Source organism: Penicillium riverlandense (assembly GCF_028828495.1).
Source record: "Penicillium riverlandense strain IBT 135883 chromosome Unknown utg000001l_segment0_segment0, whole genome shotgun sequence".
In the NCBI taxonomy this organism is placed as follows: Eukaryota; Fungi; Ascomycota; class Eurotiomycetes; order Eurotiales; family Aspergillaceae; genus Penicillium; species Penicillium riverlandense.
Window position 1 is genome coordinate 1,005,224 of NW_026643194.1, and position 19,733 is coordinate 1,024,956.

A 19,733-nucleotide genomic window follows, 5' to 3' on the forward strand; every position below is an offset into this window, starting at 1 on the left:
ACACGACCAGATCCCGTGACTCGGGGGAACATTTTCTCTTTTCTCTTGCCATTAATCAATGCGTGTTTGACCGCGTCCTTTTGCATCCACCCCTTCGCCCAGGCTTCTTTCCCAGGCTGCCCTGTCCGTCCCGCCCCCAATGAAGAGGCTGCAGCTCCAACGATGGAGCAATTCGGTCCTGTCGACGCGGGCCCGGACTGGTAGTCACCTGCAGCACCATCTCTACAATGCCGTGCGCTGTCAATCATCAGCGGCGGCTGTGGTCCAGCCAGAATCCTCGACCGCGGAGGCCGACCACGAGACCTTCGAAGAGATCAAACTCCAGACTATCCTCCGCAGAACACACTCGCGACCCAACCAATTGAAGTATCCCTCTCCTCCGACGCACGCCGCACACGAGTCCGCCAAACTTGCTGCCCTCCACGCCCGACTCTACCTTCCTTCTCGATTACCCTACGAGACCCTCGCACGAACATTGGTGGATGCCTCCGCGGATCAGGACCCCAATTTCAACAATGAATCGCTCTCCACACTAGGCCACGACCTTCTTACCTACTACACCTCCGAGCACCTCATCTGCACCTACCCTCGTCTGCCACTGAGTGTCATCTTCGCTTCCATGTATGCCTATGTTGGGCCCAAGACCCTAACTGCCATGACAAGGGAATGGGGCGTGGAACACGCGGCCAGTCCCGGCGGAGAGGTCGACCCCGGCCTGCTGCAGTTCCAAAGGCTTGCCCCGGGCACCGAGTTGCAAGAAAAAGAAGACGGACCACGTCCATATCAGAGCCAGCCTCACTGGAGGAAGACAGTCACCTCCAAAATTTTCTATGACAACGAGTTCGGCGATACCGCCAAAACCGCCGCGGGGGGCGTCTCTGCCGATCAAGCGAGCGCCACCTTCGTCCGCGCCGTCATGGGTGCGATCTACCTGCATGCCGGCCGTCCGGCCGCCAAGCGGTTTTTCCAGCAACACTTTCTGTCCCGACACCTCAACATGGCTGAGTTGTTCAACTTTGAGCAGCCGACTCGGGACCTGACCCGGCTATGCGCGCGGGAGAACTTCGAGCGCCCCGTTGCCAAGGTCATCGCCGAGACCGGTCGGAAGAGCAGACATCCCGTGTTTGTGGTGGGCATCTTCTCCGGCCAGGACAAGCTGGGTGAAGGCCAGGGCGCCAGTCTGGGTGAAGCCCGAGAGCGAGCCGCTGTGGCAGCGCTGAAGGGATGGTACCTCTACAGCCCGCTCAATGTGCGCCTCCCCAGTGCGATGGAGGAGGACGAGGCCGCGCCGTGGAAGCCCGTCCATGTGGACCTGGGTGAGGTGATTGTCTAAACTGGTCCGGTGGCTGCCGATTAAAGAGTCTTTTCTTTTTTGCATGATTGGATACTGTACATTATGGGAATTCTGATCCCTTTGGTTCATCTGGTGTCTTTTTTATCTACTCTTTCCTTTCCTATGTTCTTCCGGCCTTAACCCTTTCTCCCCCCACAGCGCTGGTATATAGAAATGAATCTATCACTTATCTACCTTACCGATGGACAATCTTCTCTATCCAGTTCTTCTTCTCCCCTCCCTGCCCTCCCTGCCCTTGCCCCTGCCCGGCATCCAACCACTGCCCATACTCCTCCCACAGCTCATGAACGGTCTTCCCAAAAATGCCCTTCCAAAAACCCACCCCATTGATAGCCGCATAACCCACCGTCCCCAACCTATCATTCACCAAACCCACGGCGCCCTTGCCAAACCTCACATCCTCCAACCATGCCAAAAAGAACGCCGTGTGCTCATACCCTTGGTCCCACTTCTCCGCCCGCTCCTTAGACGACTGCGGCCGCTTCCAATGCGCCGGAACAAAGCCCGCCTTGAGACGAATGAAATCCGCAATCCCCTCGATCAAGCCACCCGGCGGACCGGGCTTCCCACTGCCTCGCGGCGAGCTATGCTGGTAGCAATGCACCAGCTCGTGCGTGAGAACCCCCAGTATCTCGCGGCGGGTGCTAGGCCGCGACCCCGTGTTCTGCAGCCAGCCTAGCGACATGTGGATCTCCTTGTGGTCGTCATCTAGCTCGGTGCCGTTGGTATGTGCTAGGCCTTGGAAGTCGCGGAGGATGAATGTCACAGAGCGGGTGGGTGGGATACAGGGATTGAAGGATGGGCCGCCTTGTTGGTTGTGCGATGTGTAGAGGTGCTCCACGATTACGCTTAGTGCTGTGTCGAAGGGCTCAGATATGTCGGGGACGTTGGTTAGGAAGGCTTTCGTTCCCGGGTGTCGAAGGGCTTGCGCGTGCAGGCGTAGTCTGGGTTTGGGGATTGAGGGATTCTGCTTTGCGACGGGCTTGTTCGCGGTGTTCATGGGGGGTGGGAGGTTCGGTTGTGCTGTAGGGGCGGGGGAGACGGTCATGATGATGATAGGGGAGTGTTAAAAGGAGGGTAGGAAATAGGAGAATGCTGGTTGTGTATTGTACTTTGGATGGTGGTGTAGAGAATGTTGACCCTTGGAGGTGGAGTAGGATGAAACAAATGCCGATGGTGGGGGCTGACGGGGTAATCATTGGTGATCGGATAGACTCACTAATTACACTTGATCTTGGTGCGTTCATATCCGTCAACAGTGGCAACAGAAATCCCTGGTATCTACCCATGGGACAACATAAGGTATACCAGCCAATGGCAACAACTGTTAGCGGAAACAACAAATCATATTCGAGAACAAAAACAAGAGACAACAATGAAACAAAGAAAACAAATCAAAACAAACAGAATAGGTCCTTGCATCCCAGACACATCCGAGTTGCCCTTGCGACCGCCGCAACATCAACACCGCTTTCTGGGCCGGTTGGGCGGCACCACCACAGGGATGGCCAACGCCGTTCTGCATATTTCTTATTTCCCATTCACAAAACAAATGCCTCAGCACTCTTAGCTCTTATAGTGTTGATCGTCTACGTAGCGGACCCGCGCTTATCTGGCGGCTGTCGCTTATCGCCCCTTTGTTTTCTTCTCCCCGCGCCAGGTCCCTCGCTCTTCCTTCCATCTCTCGTCTTCACTCCCCCCAACACCTTCCTTCCTCTGGACTCGACACACTCCCACCTCCAGGTACGTTCCTTCCTCCTATCCCATCATGCTGTCGGTTTATCGTTCGCGGCCCCCGTGCTTCGCGTTCTTCTGCTCTCTCCCCTGTCCATTTGTGTTTCTGGCTTCCTGATCTGCTGCTGATCTTTCAAACTTCAAACATGGATAGTGACAAGCTCCAAGGTCAACTCTCCTCCACTCAACTCTTCCCCCGTCGCTTCTCTCTCGTCACCCTTATCATCGCTCTCAGCCCCTTCAAGTCCTTCTTCTACGTGTGCACGTTGACTCTCATCTATGCCCTTTTGGTGCTGAACCAAGTGCAAGTCAATCTGTCGTCGGCGAAGATGGAGGCCAAGGCTGCTGAGCTCCTAGCAGCTTTCAAGAACCCTAACGTCTCTGTTGACACGCGGGTCGCCCACCTGACGAGTCTCAAGTCCGACATCAAACAGAAGAATGTTCCAGAAGGCGCCATCCCCAGCATTTTTGAAACCCTGCGACTGGCTTTGAACTCGCAGCATTACTCAGTGCTCACCGCGGGATTCTCAACCCTGGGTCACTTTCTGAAGCGGCTGTTCATCCAAGACCAGCAGCAACTGGTAGTCAGCCAAGCCCGCAACTTCTACCCCACACTCGTGGAACGACTCGGCGACCACAAGGAGCGCGTCCGAGCTCAGTCGGCGCAGATCTTCACCGAGCTCTGGCCTGCAGCAAGTGCCGATGTCGAGTTTCATGTCCTCGACGGAGCGCTGGTGGGTCGAAACCCCCGCGCTCGAGAGATGAGCATGCTCTGGCTCTCGAATGTAAGTTTTGTTTCCCGCTACTGGTGCACAAGTGTCTGACTGGAGTGATGTGCGCAGATGACAAAGAACCATGGTCTCCTTTTCCGCACATATGTGCCTTCCTTGGTTGCTTGTCTAGAGGACGCAGATAGCTCTGTCCGCGATACGGCACGGGCAGTCGTTATTGAACTATTCCGGTATGTAATCTCACCCTCTTGGAGTTTGGCCGATCTAACAAACCACAGAACTGCACCCCCGCGAGCGAAATCCGACCTACAGAAGCAGCTGGTTGCTCGAGGCGTGAGGAAGTCGATCGCCAATGCGATCATCACGGGAATTGGTCTCAGTTCGACCGACTCGGAAAGCTCATCTACACGACCTGTCTCCCGCGTTGACCGGCCGATCTCGGTGATGTCTTCACGTTCAAAGCTAGTGGAACTAGATGATGATGGTACGTGTCCGCCACCTCATTTAACGCCCCGTTTTAACTGTATACGCAGACGAACCAAAGAGTCGCCCCGGCTCCTCCAAAAGCCACGTTGACAGACCCACTACTTCCCATGGATATGCAGAGGCCGGCACCATTCATCGTCCTCGTACCCCGGCGGAGCCTTCAGCTGCCCAGGATTCGTCTGATGATAGTGTTGAACCGCTCACAGTATCTTCGGCTCGAGAGATCGATGATCTCGTACGCGATATGCTCCCTTGCTTTGATGGCAAAGAATCGGAGGACAACTGGATGAAGCGCGAAAAGAACGTCATTCTGTTCCGACGACTAACTTGTGGCAATGCGCCTCACGCCCTCTCACAGACTTACATGGCTGCTCTTAAAGCCCTCTTGGAAGGCATCTTGAAAGTAGTCAATTCTCTACGAACAACCATGTGTACGGCCGGGTGCCTTTTGATCCAGGACGTTGCTCGATGCTGTGGTCCCAAACTTGACCCGATGGTGGAAATTATTATGCAAAACCTGATGAAAGTCTGTGCAGCTCTGAAAAAGATCTCCGCCCAGAACGGCAATGTCACGGTCGATGCTGTGATCAGCAATGTGACCTTTACCAACCGCCTTCTGCAACATGTTCACTGGGCATCCGTGGACAAGAACTTACAATTGCGTTTGTTTGCTGCCGGATGGCTTCGAACTCTGATTAGTCGACAGTCCCGACAGAAAAGCACGGTTGAACATGGTGGCGGCCTTGAGCTTGTGGAAAAGTCCATTAAGAAAGGACTGGGCGATGCCAACCCCTCTGTGCGGGAGGCCATGCGCAGCACTTTCTGGATATTCCACGATGTATGGCCAGATAAGGCCGATGCGTATGTTGCCCCCCTTCTTATACGATACCTTCCATTTGCTGACCCTCGATCTAGTATCATGTCTACACTTGATCCGAAATCTCGGAATCTCCTGGAGAAAGATCCATCCAACCCAAATGCCAACCAGAAGGCTTCCGTATCGTCAGGAAGGACCACTGCTGGTGGTACAGCGTCCACACCCGGCCGTTCTGCTTTGAAAGAAGCCATTGCCGCTCGAAAAAGGGCCCAGATGCCGTCTCGCCCCGAGTCGGCCCACACGAATTTCAGCACTTCAAAGCCATCGGAGCCCGCATCCAAGTCGTCCGCGACGCGCACCGTGCCTACGGGCGCTCCGCTTTCCTCACTTTCATCGGCTCCTGTGCGTCCTGGCATGAAACCTCGACGAGCAGAGCTGAGTCGTCCTGCGACTGCGGATCCCTACGCTTCCCGCCGTCCTCCCTCAAGGGGCGCCGGTTCTCCCAGAACCGTTCGACCCAAGGCGACGACACCTACGTCCAAAACTTTGAATGCTCCACGCCTTCGCCCTCACAATGATGACCCGGGAACCAATACTACCAGGGGCAAACCAAGGAAACTTGATCTCTCCAAGTCTAAGTCCCACGACCACCTCTTGGCTGCGAGCCGTGCTCGCAGTGACTCGAATGACTCGGTCCATGGTCACCACTTGGAACTCCCGGCCGGATCTGAGGACCAGCCGGCCCCCATTGTGCTGGAAAGTCCCCCGCTATCTGCCTCTCACCCACACCTTAATCATCCCAAACAACCCCGTTCTGGCCACGAGGTCGCCAATGCCAACGAAGATGAGTTGCAACCCATGCCGCTGGACGAGCCGAGCGTCCCAGTTGACGTGACACCCGCCCGCGAACGGGATTTTGAGTCCACTCTACATCAATCAGCACTTGCGTCCGACCCCGAAACCGCTGGCAGGCCCGAGCCTGATTCCCTGGTTATCTACGAGGACCCAATGAGTCCCGTTGCGGCGGAGGCTGATGCCTCCAGCCATGCTTTCACCCCCAAGGAGAAATCCACTCCTGCGCTGACGCCATTCCGCCTGGCGCAGCAGAAGCTTCGAGATGCAGGCGCCCCGGCTGCCGCGAAAGACATCTCGGTTGATTCCGTGGAGACTCCTGTTAAGAAAGCAACTCCTGCGTTGGTTCCTGACGAGGAACCTGCCTCTGACCACATGAATGTCGAAACACACTTGAAATCACCCACCCACCAGTCCCAGATCAGCCAAGACAGCCCTTCGCCTGTGACGGTCGAACTCCCAAGTGCGGCTGCGCAGTCTCCTCCGACTAGGGCAAACACTGGCAACAACGAGAATGTGATGCCGCATACCGGCAAAGCTGCTGAAGTAGTTGCAGCACCGCGATCTGCGGCAAAACCAAAAGCCCTGGAAGAAGTGCCCGTGAATGAGTCAGGCGCTCGATTTTCGGAGGCAAGGAGACGCTCGTTTGAGTCCCTGGCCAAGTCTTCGCGCGAAGATCCGGCCGGTCGTTGCCGCAAATGGAACGATAATAGGAGCATTAGCCCACGATCAAAGGATCCCGCAAACGCGATTGACATGATACGCAAGGCTCAGGCGCGCATCAAGTCGGACACGATGGATATTTCTGGATACCGGAAGCTACAGACGCTGTTCTATTACCACAAGGAAACGATCATTCCCGACAAATTGGAATACAACTCGATGGTCAATGCTTTGTTGAAGGAGTTGCAGAAAGCGCCCACAGACCGAAAAGATCAAGACGTGAAGACCCAGATTTTGGTGACTATCCGCGCCATGCTCACATGCACCATTGCCAATTTCCATCCTTGCATTGAGCGGACGTTGACAGCGGTGATCCGGGCTCGTCGGCACTACGAGTCGAGTTCGCACATTGTGACATACATGGAAGAACTGGTGGATATACTGGTGGATCACAGTTTGACGGAGGAGGCTGTGATTGACGGCGTGATCGAGGGAATGAATATGGGAGAGGAAGCGTTGAAGAGCGAAGGAGCATACCGGTCGATCATCCTCGGACTTTCGACTCTCCACCAGACGATCCTCCCGGCCAAATACGAGCACATCCCCGACGAGTCCCTGTCCAAGGTTGGAGCGGTTGTGTCGGAGCAGCTGAGACACCCGCGACCCGGAGTTCGCAAGCAAGCCACCGAGCTGAACGCCCTTATCAACTCCAAATTCGGCGACCGTCTTCGCAATCTCGCCCCGCCGCTTCAGGAAGGGTCCCTTAACTTGCTCACCTACTTCATGGCCCGCCAAAATATCAGTAGGTGAGCACCACCTTCCTGGGGCGGCGATGCAGCAGCTCGGTAGTGCCTGGGCCGCGGGGTGTCCACACCCCATGTATATGTCCTCTTCTTGCGCTTTTTCTCCTTTCTTTGTCGGTTTATTTTTATACCCGACGGCGCCGTCGGAGTGTACTTAGTGTATATAGTCAGTGGAAAAGTTGTTCTTGCCAGTCTCCTCTCTGTCAGTGGGTTGTCAGTATGTCCGCTGCACCGATCACTCACTGTCGTTGCCCATGAGCAGGGTACACAGTTCGAAATAATTGAGCGGAGTGAGACGTATCACTAGTTTGATTCGCCGGTCTCTCCATACATGATCGATAGTTATCATTTTGGTGCATAGCCGCATGCTCAGAACGCCTAGTCTAGTAATTTTCCCGACTGACATACCCGCCTCGGCTCACTTGCCCGCCGTCTCGGCAGGCTTTACCCCGAGTGTCTTCACGCAGACAAGTCCGATCGTCAGTCTCCACTGATCGGTGTCCCTTTCTCCATGATTCTTCTGGATTATTCGGAGAGGCGCCCCTCATTTCTCGGAGACAGGCCGTGGTCCACTCGGCTCAATTGCCCTGCGGTTCGTGTTCTACTTGGCGCAATGCAGCGAGGAACGGTATTTATAGAAGGCGGTTGCCCACAGCAGAGAATCCAACACCGCAGATCTACAATATTCTCTCGCTGAAGCAAGTCCGGTCCTAATATCAATAAAAATGGCGACGACCTTGACAGGCGGTTGCCAGCACATCGTCCAACTGCCCTCGACGCCCTCTAGCTCGGACGCCGACCCGCGCGCTGTCGCGCAGCAATGGCTCACGAACCTAGAGTCACAGCTCACTCATCCCGAAAATCTCAGTCTTGCAGAGCTCTTCCACCCCGAGTCCTGGTGGCGCGACATGCTAGCTCTGGACTGGGAGCTGCACACCACGCGCAGCGCATCACAGATCCAGGAATTCCTGCGTAAGCACCAGGGCCGCGCACGACTATCCAAGTTCCGACTGCAAGACAAAGGCCAATTCCAACCAAAGCGCGAACAAGTGGTTGACGGTCTGAGCTGGGTATCAGCCATGTTCTTCTTCGAAACTGCCGTCGGCCGCGGCACGGGGATGCTGCGTTTGACACAGGCGGATGGCAGTGGGCCCTGGAAGGCCTACGCGGTGTATACATCGCTACAGGAGTTGAAGGGCGTTGAGGAGCCGCTGGGGAAGCGCAGGACTGAGGGGACAACAGAGTCTATGCCTGGTGGAGTAGCGGGTGGGACTTGGATTGAGCGGCGGCGGAGGCAGGCGGAGTTTTTGGACGAGGAGCCTGCGACGCTGGTTGTTGGTGCTGGTTCGTTGGTCCTTGAAAGATGTGGGTGTGAGATCTATGCTAATTAATGACTGGACAGGCCAAGCTGGGCTTAATGTGGGTGCGCGGCTGCAGAGTCTCGGCGTGTCGTGTTTGATTGTGGATAAGAATGAGCGCGTGGGTGATAATTGGCGCAATCGATACCGAGTGAGTGTTTTAGGAGATTCTATTTAGTTCGAGTTTGATGGCTAATATGCTTCAAAATAGACACTTGTTACTCACGACCCAGCCGAATTCACGCACATGGCCTACCTGCCCTTCCCCCAGAACTGGCCGCAGTTCACTCCAAAAGACAAGCTTGGCGACTGGTTTGAAGCGTATGCAAGCCTCATGGAATTGAATGTTTGGACGCGCACATCGGTTGTATCTGCCGACTACAACGACACCGCTGGCGATTGGACGGTAATCGTTGCTCGCGGGGATGGATCCCGACGAACGCTGCGTCCACGCCATGTTGTTTGGTGTACTGGACACTCAGGCGAGGCGCTTATTCCAAGTTTCCAGGGGCAGGAATCCTTCCAGGGGACTGTATATCATGGCAGCCAGCACTGTGATGCCTCTGAGACGGATGTGCGCGGAAAGAAAGTCGTTGTCGTCGGCACTGGCAACAGTGGCCACGATATCGCACAGAACTTCTACGAGAACGGCGCAGATGTGACCATGCTACAGCGCAGAGGAACCTATGTACTAACCGCGGACAAGGGAGTGTTCATGCTCCACGATGGTCTTCATGAAGATGGGGGGTATGTATCTCATCCACTTATTTCTGGAACAGCATCAACTCACTATTGTCTGTCTCGATCCAGTCCCCCAACAGAAGAATGCGACATTGTCAGCGAAAGCCTCCCCTGGCCCGTCCAATTCGCACTAAGCGTGCACCTAACACGCCGCATCGCCGCCGCGGACCAGGAAACGCTCGACGGCCTCCGTGACGCCGGCTTCCAGCTCGACTTCGGACCAGACGGCGCCGGTATTGCTCGCGCGTACTTTACTCGCGGCGGCGGGTACTATATAGACGTCGGCTGCAGCCAGCTGATCATTGACGGCAAGATCAAGGTCAAGCACAGCCCACGGGGTATCGAGCGTTTTGGTCCGCGCGAGCTGGTCCTAGCGGATGGCGAGACGCTGGATGCTGATATCGTTGTTCTGGCTACGGGATATGACAACATGCGGACTACCGTGCGCAAAGTGCTGGGTGATAAGGTTGCGGATCGGTGTAAGGATGTTTGGGATTTGGATGAGGAGGGTGAGCTTAACGCAGTAAGTTATTCTTCGTTCTTTGCTTTTGGAATCTATGCTAAAGGTATTCATTAGATGTGGCGTCCCAGCGGTCACCCTGGTTTCTGGTTCATGGGCGGCAATCTTGCTCTGTGCCGTATTTACTCGAAGTTTCTGGCGCTTCAAATCAAAGCTGTGGAGGAAGGGTTGACCTCTCAGTCGTAGGAGAGAGCTATGTATTAAGGTTTTCTAATCTAGATCTGATGCATCCTGAGGGTACCTGCGTATTATTTAAGGAGATTTGGGTGCACGAGGCATTAGAGAAGGAATCAAATGTTTTGACTAGTGTGAAATCGGTGAAACTAGTCAAAACATTCAGTATGTACGGCAGTGTATAGCCGCCACCATATCAGGAGCGGAGATAGCCGGTGGAGATAAAAGAGACTTCGGCGGAACAAAACACGGGGACCCACATCTAAAAGCCAGTATACAAAACTTCATGCAGAGAACAACTTCTTCCGCCGCAATTGCCGAGTTTTTGTAGACATAAATATCATGAATTGACACGCAATGGTCAATTCGACTATGCAACAGCATTTCATCACTCAGTCTACCGATACCAAGTATAAGCAACCAATATGGTCGTCCTTCCTACTCGTCCACTTGGCCGAAACGGGCCTTTGGTCCCTCGTTTGGGACTGGGTTTGATGGGAATCAGTGGGACATACGGCCTGCCGCCTGCTGACACCGAAAGACTTGCATTCCTGGATGAGGCATACAAGAAGGGAGAGCGATTCTGGGATACCGGTACGCTACGCACCAAACTTAGGATTCACCGATTTGAATTGACATTTTTGGGGCAGCCAACAAGTACGGCGACTCCGAAGAGCTGCTGGGGAAATGGTTCGCAGCCAACCCCGGCAAGCGGCAGGATATCTTCCTGGCGACTAAGTTCGGGATCAAGCCCATCCCCGGCGGAAAGGGATTAAAGGGATTCACTATCGATTCGACGCCAGAATACTGCTGCCAATGCATCGATATATCTCTTGAGCGCCTCGGCTTGCCCTACGTGGATCTGTACTATATCCACCGCCTGGACAAGGTGACTCCGATTGAGAAGACCATGCAAGCGATGGTGCAACTCAAGAATGCCGGCAAGATCAAGTATCTTGGGCTGAGCGAGTGCAGCGCTGAGTCTTTGCGGCGCGCACATGCCGTGCATCCCATCACATGTGTGCAGGTGGAGTACAGTCCATTCTGCACAGACATCGAGTCGCCGACGACGCAACTGCTAGACACAGCGCGGGAACTGGGCGTTGCGGTTGTGGCGTATAGTCCACTGGGGAACGGTGTGCTAAGCGGAAAGATCCGTTCGCGCGAGGACGTGACTGGGCCTGGAGATATGCGCGGAATACTACCATGGTTGTGGGAGGAGAATATTCAGACAACCGTTCGGGTCGTGGGTCAGATCGCTGAGATTGCCAAGACGAAGGGGATCACCACGGCGCAGTTGGCGCTTGCTTGGCTGCTCAAGCAGGGCGATGACATCTTCCCCATTCCCGGGTCTTCGAAGATTGATCGTTTGGAGGAGAACTTGGGGAGTTTGTCTGTGTCTTTGTCGGATGAAGAAGAGAAGTCTGTTCGGCAGTTGGCCAAGAGTGTTATTGCCGAGCGGTTTCAGACAATGTCGGGCTATGCTTTCGCGGATACTCCCCCATTGGAGGAGTAACTGAATAGTATTCTGCTCAGGTACTTCCTAGAAACTCCACTGTCTGATCTGCGTGTATCCAAGTATTGAAAATATCCTCTGCTGCGCGCGAATCTGTCCGTGGATCGGATTCAAGTGTTTCTTGTAGTCCTAGAGGGAAAGGTGACAGCTCCTGCGTATTTGAGGCCCTATGAGAATAGGCATCCAAAACAGAACAATTATAGGACTGGTCATCCCATGCAGCGGTGTTGAGGAAGAGAGAGCTGTCCAAGTTGTCGGTTTCACCGCTGGTTGCATTGGTTGCGGGCTCTGACATCCAAACCGAGCCAAGGTCCGGACTCGCCATATACCGAGGAGCAATGTGAATTGAGCCAAAATAAGGAATCGGTAGTTTCAGAGTCTTGCCATCTTCTTGGGCTTCGCCGTCATCTCTGGTAGCATTTTCTTCATTCCAGGCATAGTAGTCGGAGCCATTCATTGCATCTTCCTCAATATCCGTAAGTCTTTTCAAGATATGGACACGAGAAGTGCCCTGTGCATCTTTATTTGGAGCCAATACTTCTTCCATCAAATCAATCACCCTACTGATAATACCCAAGTCGTGCGGCCTCTGATGTTCCAGCACGTTTGTGCGCCCAAGATGGTGTCCATCAAGGTGAGCCACAAGCAGTGTAATAGCGGCCGTGAATGCCTTGTCATCGAGACCCCGATATGTAGACGACCGATAGAATTTGCGGAGCACAAGGTAGCGGGCGAGTAGCTCGCAGCTTGCAGAGTGGACAGCAAGTTTGTTATATATGAAATCGGATGAAAGTCGACTATCTTCAGAATTCCGTTGGGCGATATATGGCTGGTGAAGAGCAAGCACAAGATAGTGCTGATGCATCTGTGCTAGGAGTTTAGCAGAGCTTTGCGCTGTTTCGGCGGCTGTGGCGGTATTATCCAGGTTTGGAATCGCCCACCAGCTGGTCGGCAAAAGTCTTGTCGCCTTTTTCAACTGGTCGTCAATATCTTGAGTCTCTTTATAGTCACGATCATTCTTGTTCATTTCATGCTTGCGGCGCCGCTGCATACGCATGTTTCGCGCAATAATACGTCCAGCGACCACGACATGAATGCGCTCCAGTCTCTCAGCTGGGATGTTAGTCGCCAGTTGGCTTTCGCTCGCAAATGTATTGTCATCAACTGCAAAAGGGAGACCCAGCATCAATGACATGAAACGGTCACTAAAAATAAGCTGGAACCACACAGACTCAGCCCGAGGGTTCGATATTTCGGCCTGTCGGGGAAGGTCCATCAACTGGGCAATGCTCAGAGCACGGCGAAAGATGAGCCAAGCGACACGTAAGTCACCCGCACTGATATGATAACGGCCTTGAAGCAGAAGGGTCTCGAGTCCGTCAAGGGAGTCGACTAAACAATCCTGGGACATGACGTAGCGTGAAGCAGCATCAAAATAGCGGTTTGCAGCATCCTTGACGGGCTCTTTCAGCCATATTTCGATCTGCTTTGCCGTAGTCGTATCGAGCTGCTGCAAGCAGAGTGCGAGTTGAATGAGCTTGCGACCAAAGAGAATGGGATGGGCAGTAGCCGACATATCAGTTATCTGCATATCCTGTTCAGCAACTGATCGCGGGAGTGGGCGCCTTCTCGAGGTGCAATGGAGGACTTGCAGAGGTGGACTCGAGAGCTTGCCAGTGTCCAAAATCAACAGGGCAAGAGTCGGGTGCGGAAGAATGGAATAGAGGTAGCCATTGAGCGAGCTCCCTCTCGACATCCGCTCATGGCTGACTTGTTGCAAAGTCGGCAGTGCCCGTTTTGAGCGATTGGCCAGTGTCTCGGAGTGTATATCGTGAGATTTACTTTGAGAGGGCGACTGAGCCAGTTGATTGACCAAGGCCTCGACCTGATTGAGGCGTTGCCCAACTTCTTTATAAGCGCTGTCAACGCTCTCGCTAAACTCTTGGCTTATACATGGGAGACCTCGTCGTTGACAAGAGGCACAGGTGGTGCCGGTCTTGAACTCGCAGCGGGTCTTGCGATTTTTGCACTCCCAGCAGCTGAAGGTGCCCTTGCGGATTTTGCGCCGCTTTAAGGGAGGCTTGCCCGGAGGATCTGCCGATGAGACTGAGGATGACATTGTTTTTGGGTGAATTATATGGAGTTGGAAGTGCCAGGGAAAGTTGGTCCTCAAGACACAAACACTGTAGCTGAGTCATGGCCTCGTTCTCCCACCGTTGACCAATCGTATGTACCTCTATAGTGTTGGTACTCTTTGTCAAGTGTTGTTGATTGTTTACCTAGGTCAAGCTAAAAGAAGGCTATCCTAATACTGGTCATTCGGTAGTACACGCTCCATAGTTATTACCCATAAACCCCCAGCGGAAACCTTTGTCCCGTTCATTCGAAGATTCTGTATAGTAGTAGGGATCATGTGACCGGTGCTCGATGTAGTCCTATTATTTTCTACATGACTTTGCTTTTCTCTCGGCCCTATTCACTGCTGTGGATTACCAAAATAATTATATTCTTGCGTCATAAACTATATATCTCTTCAGCTTCCATTCCATCGACTTGATTTCATCTCTATAGTGGCAAATGTGTTTCACCACGTGACCGGAGAAAAAACGAAAAGAAGTGGGCCATGCCGGGGACATCATCGGAAATTCACCATCAAAGCTCGACGACAAGCATATCAAAACAAACTGCTCTGGATCACCGTTGTGGAATGGCTCCGACAAGGAACGTAGGGGCTGGGTTTGAGCAAATGAGTTACGACCACAGCCAATGACTGTCGTACGACCAAGGATCACACCAGATCCATACGAGCACAAACATGAGCGAAAGAGGTTCCGAGATCATTTTTCGGTCGGGGAATACCCCGACCCGCTTCTTCAAAGCATGCCGTTGGTGTAGAAAGCAAAAGATGCGCTGCGATGCTCGCAACCAGGTACCATGCTTCCGCTGTCGTTCCACCGGCCGGGATTGCATTTTGGACCCTATAGACGACGGGAGGCGCCGAAATGAACGTCGGAGAAAGACTACCACCCCATCCGTACGGTACGTTCAAAGTAAATTGATTCTGTTGGCTATTTTTACTCACGTCATGGTAGAGGGCATGTCATCACTTCCCCGGCGGATCAGCGCAATGGTTTACATACTCCGGCATCGAGAGAGCGGGAATATTCCCCCGTCTCGGTGCGAGATACTACTTTCAACACTTCAATTGACTCCTTGCCGGAGACTACCACTTTGGGGGCCCAAGCCCCCGATCATAATGGACCCGAATCGCAGCAATTAAGCCCCAACGATATGATGGCCCCAGTGTCGGCGATGCACTCCATGTCTGTGAACTTACTAGGGTCTAACAATGTAAGTTGATATCAAATACTGTCAACAGACCTGCTGACTTAACTCTCCCAGATTTTCATAGAGACCTCCACCAAAGGTGATCCGAACAGCGATATTATTGCTCGAGGAATTGTGAGCGAAGAATTGGCTCGAGTATTATATGAGCGGTATGCGATTTGCTTTCAAATGCGCTGGGCAGAAATAACTTCTATTCAACAGGTTCACCGGAGGAAGTAAAAACTTTCTGCCACTTTTCGACCCGATCCGTGACACATTCGACTCCATCCGGTCACGTTCTTTGTTCTGCTTCACGGTGATTATATACCTTGCAAGCCGCGCTGTAATGGACCTACGCAGCGATACACATATACAGCGCGTACTGCAAGACGAAGCACAGAGACTAGCTGAGGATAGCTTCTTTGAGAGGCCTACCAAGCTTGAAACCGTTCAAGGAATGATCTTACTTGCTGCCTACTCCGAAAAAACATGGTTTTCCACGGCGCTCATTCTACGGACTGCCCTAGATTCCGGATTGGAAAAGTCGCTCGACACGTTATTGTCCCAGGAGAATGTGCCGCGCAGTTCCCTCGCTGCTTCCATAGCCGACCGCCAGCTTGTGTGGCAGACCAGAACCTGGCTTATTACCTTCACGTTGGAACAAGATGTTGCTTCAGGTACCGGCCGCAAATCTCGCATTGCCGAGGTTGATGTTATGAAGCTGCGGAAATTTCTGGACTACCCGCTCTCTCTTCCTTGCGATATGCGAACGGTATCTATTATCGAACTTCATCAGCTTCGAAGTATGCCCAAATCTTACTGATATTCTCGGATGTCAACTAAATGTGATTAGCCCAATCTCGAATTATCATGGAAAACGCAACGACAACCCGTGATATTGTTTCCACTGAATTGCCAGCCATCATGACAAGGCTGCAGAACTGGTGGACCACGTGGGATGAAATTCACGAAAGTAGGTTTTCCCGATACTATATTGAAAACTGTTACTTACTTGCATGAAGATAATGGCTTTCATGCGGGGGCGTTTCAACGAAGCAGCCTCAGATTGATGGTCAACTATGCCAGAATCTTTGTTTGGTGCACTTCATTGGCACGTATTCAAAAGCTGCCGTCCAACTCCTCAAGCTCCGAGGCAGAGAGTCTCGACCAAAATGTGCTCAATATATGGCAATCACTCATCACAACCATCATGGACCAATTGGCATTCTTTATTAACGAGCCCGCTTATCGCTGCCAACTACCATGGGCACCCACATACCCCGCCCTGACTATCGCCTTTGTCGGTGAGTACATCGCATGCCGGAGGAAGAACGTCTTAAAATTGTCTAACAGTAACAGCAACATATGCAATTCGAATCGCACGGTGGCGCCCAAATCTAATTAACAAAGACGTACTGCTGGAAAGAGTGGATCAGATCTGCGAGTTTCTCAAGCAACCACCGTATCCCGACATCCATCGTACAGTCTCTATTTTCGTGAACTACGTCCGAGCCTTGATTGCTAGCCAGCATCCACCAAGTGACGATGGTGCAGACTTACCGAGCCTGTCTGAGCCGGTTGATGAACAGGCACCTTTCCCCAGTGGGCAAGATGGCCCCACGAACAATTCCCTTCCCCCTCTGGAATGGATCCACCGGACGCTGCCAGCTACAGGCCAGCCCCACAAGTCCAGGCTGATAAAGACCCTGTTATGACCTCAATACCAGCCGATAGAGCGGCAGCAGCCCGGCCAGCCCCTCCTCGATTGCCCGAGACCATGGAAGCCCCCAATTGGACGGTATCCAACACCATTGCAGATTCATTTGGGCTTTTTGAAGAAGGGCAGAACGATATCTTTGATTTTTTGCCTATGATGCCAACGATGCCTCAGTAGCTTTATTTTGTAATTGAATGACAATTTTCTACTGCTTTCTTTGCTCTTTTTAAATGTATCTTTCACTGTTTAGAGCCCGGACTGTCTTGGTCTGTGGGTTAGAACACGGGATTCGGCATCGGCACAGCAACGCCTCGACTTGTTGGGCCACAACCCTGATCGTCGCCTGCACATGACAGACCCCGCTGCATTAGTTAGCTAAAGAGAAACAAAGAACCCGCCCAATCGCGGGAAACTAGACACTCGGGGGCGTCCGTCACCCTCCGGGTCCTGACCGGCACCGGGTGTGGGTTCTCTTCACTACCGGCCCCGGAACGGCGCCGGTCGACCGGCCCTCAGAGACTGCAGTATAGTGCTCCTTCATTGGTACGTGACTATTTTCTCTCGCTTGATAGCTTCGCAGAGGCCTTTTCCAAGCCAGTCTAGCCTCTATGAGTAAAGTTTTCATGGGTTGTTGGCTCCACCGGTTTGCAATGGCAGACGGAAAAGTTTTGCTATATAAGCCGCTTGTCTACTACTAGCTCTCAGAGAATTATTATGGCTCAGGCAAATTTTCTTCGTTTTTAATTCCCTTCCCTCACCTACAATAATACTCAAACAAAATGGCAGTTGCTTCGTTTATATCTAGAATAGCAAATGTCTTTTCTTCTTCAGGTGCGCTTGACCTTGTACATCGCCTTCGTGTTTACCCCGGGCCTAACAGACTCCCAAGATCCCAAACCCGACGAGAAACCTGTGTCCCCAATGGAACCCAAAAAGAGTTACCTGGAAGATGAGGACTTTAAGCTAGTTGAACAGTCGAACCATGATGTACTTGTCGAGTTTCAAGAGGCTTCGGCCGCAGACCCGAACAATTGGTGTTTTGTAAGCTTGTTTTGCCTTGTTTTTCGTATACCTCGATCAAAACCATGGCAACTAACGACGCCTTTTGAAAATAGGGCATGAAAGTGTACATCATCTTGACATCGCTGCTCATCGTGATGAACAGCGGTATATCGGCAGCGTTACCTAGCAATGCGATCCCTTCCATCATGCAATATTTCCACCAGTCAGGCTCTGGACCCAAGGTCCTGCCGACGGCCGTGTTTCTGATAGGATACATTGTTGGTCCTCTGCTTTTCAGCCCGATGAGCGAGACTGTGGGCCGCAGACCAGTCCTTCTTTGGACATTCACAGTCTTCGTCCTGGTAACACTTGGCTGTGCTCTTGCACCCAATTGGCCAGCCCTCCTAGTCCTTCGCACCCTCTGTGGTCTTATGGCCGCTGCACCACAGACTGTTGTTGGTGGCGTGTACGCGGATCTGTTTTCAGATCTTCGCACTCGCGGTCGCGCGATGTGCTTCTATATGTCGGTATGTGGAGCAGAATAGTTCCTCTTAACTTCTTGTCTAACATGTTACAACAGGCCGCGAGCTTTGGCCCAATTCTGGGTCCGATTATTTCTGGGTGTGCCGTTCAATATGGCTGGCGATGGGTGTTTCGCATTGACGTGATCCTGAGCGGCAGCTGCTGGATTGGACTGCTCTTTATGCCCGGTATGATACTCGTTTCTCGTTATTGTTTGTTCCACGCTAATTTGTCAGTATAGAAACCTTCAGTCCAGTAATCCTCAAAAAGAAGGCAGCCAAACTTCGAAAACAGACCGGTTCCAACTCCTACTTCTCTCGACAGGAACTAAAGAACGCGAGCTGGAGGGACACCATGCTTCCGATCCTAACCCGACCTATCATGATGCTTATCTCTGAGCCTATCATTCTTTCCACAGCAATTTATATCTCGCTTGCATACAGTCTGGTGTTTTTCTTCTTTCAGGCATACCCTATTATCTACGAAGGTATGCATCAACTCTCCAAAATTCCGTATAATACTAACAACTCCTCAATAGGAACGTACGGTTTTGACGTGCAGACTACGTCTTTCATCTACATCCCGAGTATGTATTCTCTGAAATTATGATATTCCACAATTTCTAACAGCAAATATAGTTGGCATTGGTGCTGCCTCTTCCGGTCTGGTGACATTCTACTACGACACTATCTATGAGAAAGCCAAAAAGCGAGGAAAAGAATGGACCTCCAGTCCTGAGCTTCACCGACTACCGTTAAGTTGCCTTGCTGGACCAGCCATGGCAATCGCACTTTTCTGGTTAGCCTGGTCAGCCAAGCCCAATATCCATTGGGCGGTTCCCGTGCTGTCTGGATTACTATTCGGGTTTGGATACCAGCTTGTCTTCATTTCGCTCCTCACGTACGTCACGGACGCCTACAACATCTATTCTGCCAGTGCGCTCGCGGCATCAGTCATCTTGCGAAGTATTTGTGGTGCAGTCTTTCCTCTTGCCGCGGATCCTCTCTATTCATCTCTGAGTGTATCATGGGCTACTTCGATATTGGGGTTCATCAGCTTGGCTTGCATCCCGATTCCTTTTATTCTGCTCTATGCTGGGCCATGGATTCGCGAGAGAAGTTCATTTTGTCAGCAGCTGTTGGAGGAGGAAAGGCTCAGAAAGAGTGGACTGAGTACGCCAGCGGAAGCATGAATTCGGTGGCCCTTGTTGGGCATTTCACGACCTTACGAACGGTTACAACCGGCTACGGTGCATTTCGGGTTCATTTGGTTACGATCGCATATTCCATAAAGATTCCTCTGATCTTGCGTGGAACAGGTTGATTTGCATTTAGAAAAGTGATGACTTGATAACTAATTTATAATAATGAAACTACTGCACGCTCTCAATGTTCTAAATTTCTAGCTTTCCTAGTC

At 52.4% G+C, this 19,733-nt stretch overlaps 8 protein-coding genes across 8 annotated transcripts; 6 read left to right on the plus strand and 2 right to left on the minus strand.

Moving 5' to 3' along the window:
• Nucleotides 1-139: 139 nt before the first annotated feature.
• N7474_000417 (mitochondrial 54S ribosomal protein mL44) lies at nt 140-1,333 on the plus strand (the record flags this gene model as incomplete). The annotated part of the gene is made up of 1 exon (XM_057191832.1): nt 140-1,333. One exon carries the CDS (start codon nt 140-142, stop codon nt 1,331-1,333), a length of 1,194 nt encoding a protein of 397 aa, XP_057056785.1.
• Nucleotides 1,334-1,529: 196 nt separating this feature from the next.
• Nucleotides 1,530-2,402, minus strand: N7474_000418 (basic secretory family protein; the record flags this gene model as incomplete). Its single annotated transcript, XM_057191833.1, has 1 exon — nt 1,530-2,402. One exon carries the CDS (start codon nt 2,400-2,402, stop codon nt 1,530-1,532), a length of 873 nt encoding a protein of 290 aa, XP_057056786.1.
• Nucleotides 2,403-3,234: 832 nt separating this feature from the next.
• On the plus strand, nt 3,235-7,447 carry N7474_000419 (uncharacterized protein; the record flags this gene model as incomplete). Its single annotated transcript, XM_057191834.1, has 5 exons — nt 3,235-3,873; nt 3,931-4,049; nt 4,098-4,303; nt 4,353-5,166; nt 5,221-7,447. The coding sequence occupies 5 exons, from the start codon at nt 3,235-3,237 to the stop codon at nt 7,445-7,447; spliced, it is 4,005 nt and encodes a 1,334-aa protein (XP_057056787.1).
• Nucleotides 7,448-8,165: 718 nt separating this feature from the next.
• N7474_000420 (putative flavin-binding monooxygenase) lies at nt 8,166-10,245 on the plus strand (the record flags this gene model as incomplete). Its single annotated transcript, XM_057191835.1, has 5 exons — nt 8,166-8,784; nt 8,843-8,949; nt 9,010-9,545; nt 9,609-10,062; nt 10,117-10,245. 5 exons carry the CDS (start codon nt 8,166-8,168, stop codon nt 10,243-10,245), a joined length of 1,845 nt encoding a protein of 614 aa, XP_057056788.1.
• A 413-nt stretch (nt 10,246-10,658) lies between these two features.
• Nucleotides 10,659-11,749, plus strand: N7474_000421 (aldo-keto reductase; the record flags this gene model as incomplete). Its single annotated transcript, XM_057191836.1, has 2 exons — nt 10,659-10,827; nt 10,884-11,749. The coding sequence occupies 2 exons, from the start codon at nt 10,659-10,661 to the stop codon at nt 11,747-11,749; spliced, it is 1,035 nt and encodes a 344-aa protein (XP_057056789.1).
• Nucleotides 11,750-11,776: 27 nt separating this feature from the next.
• Nucleotides 11,777-13,868, minus strand: N7474_000422 (uncharacterized protein; the record flags this gene model as incomplete). The annotated part of the gene is made up of 2 exons (XM_057191837.1): nt 11,777-11,878; nt 11,940-13,868. 2 exons carry the CDS (start codon nt 13,866-13,868, stop codon nt 11,777-11,779), a joined length of 2,031 nt encoding a protein of 676 aa, XP_057056790.1.
• Nucleotides 13,869-14,564: 696 nt separating this feature from the next.
• Nucleotides 14,565-16,791, plus strand: N7474_000423 (Zn(II)2Cys6 transcription factor; the record flags this gene model as incomplete). Its single annotated transcript, XM_057191838.1, has 7 exons — nt 14,565-14,788; nt 14,842-15,100; nt 15,152-15,246; nt 15,299-15,879; nt 15,930-16,049; nt 16,099-16,380; nt 16,436-16,791. 7 exons carry the CDS (start codon nt 14,565-14,567, stop codon nt 16,789-16,791), a joined length of 1,917 nt encoding a protein of 638 aa, XP_057056791.1.
• An 815-nt stretch (nt 16,792-17,606) lies between these two features.
• N7474_000424 (MFS multidrug transporter) lies at nt 17,607-19,640 on the plus strand (the record flags this gene model as incomplete). The annotated part of the gene is made up of 7 exons (XM_057191839.1): nt 17,607-17,834; nt 17,909-18,322; nt 18,376-18,505; nt 18,559-18,804; nt 18,856-18,903; nt 18,956-19,217; nt 19,271-19,640. 7 exons carry the CDS (start codon nt 17,607-17,609, stop codon nt 19,638-19,640), a joined length of 1,698 nt encoding a protein of 565 aa, XP_057056792.1.
• Nucleotides 19,641-19,733: the final 93 nt, after the last annotated feature.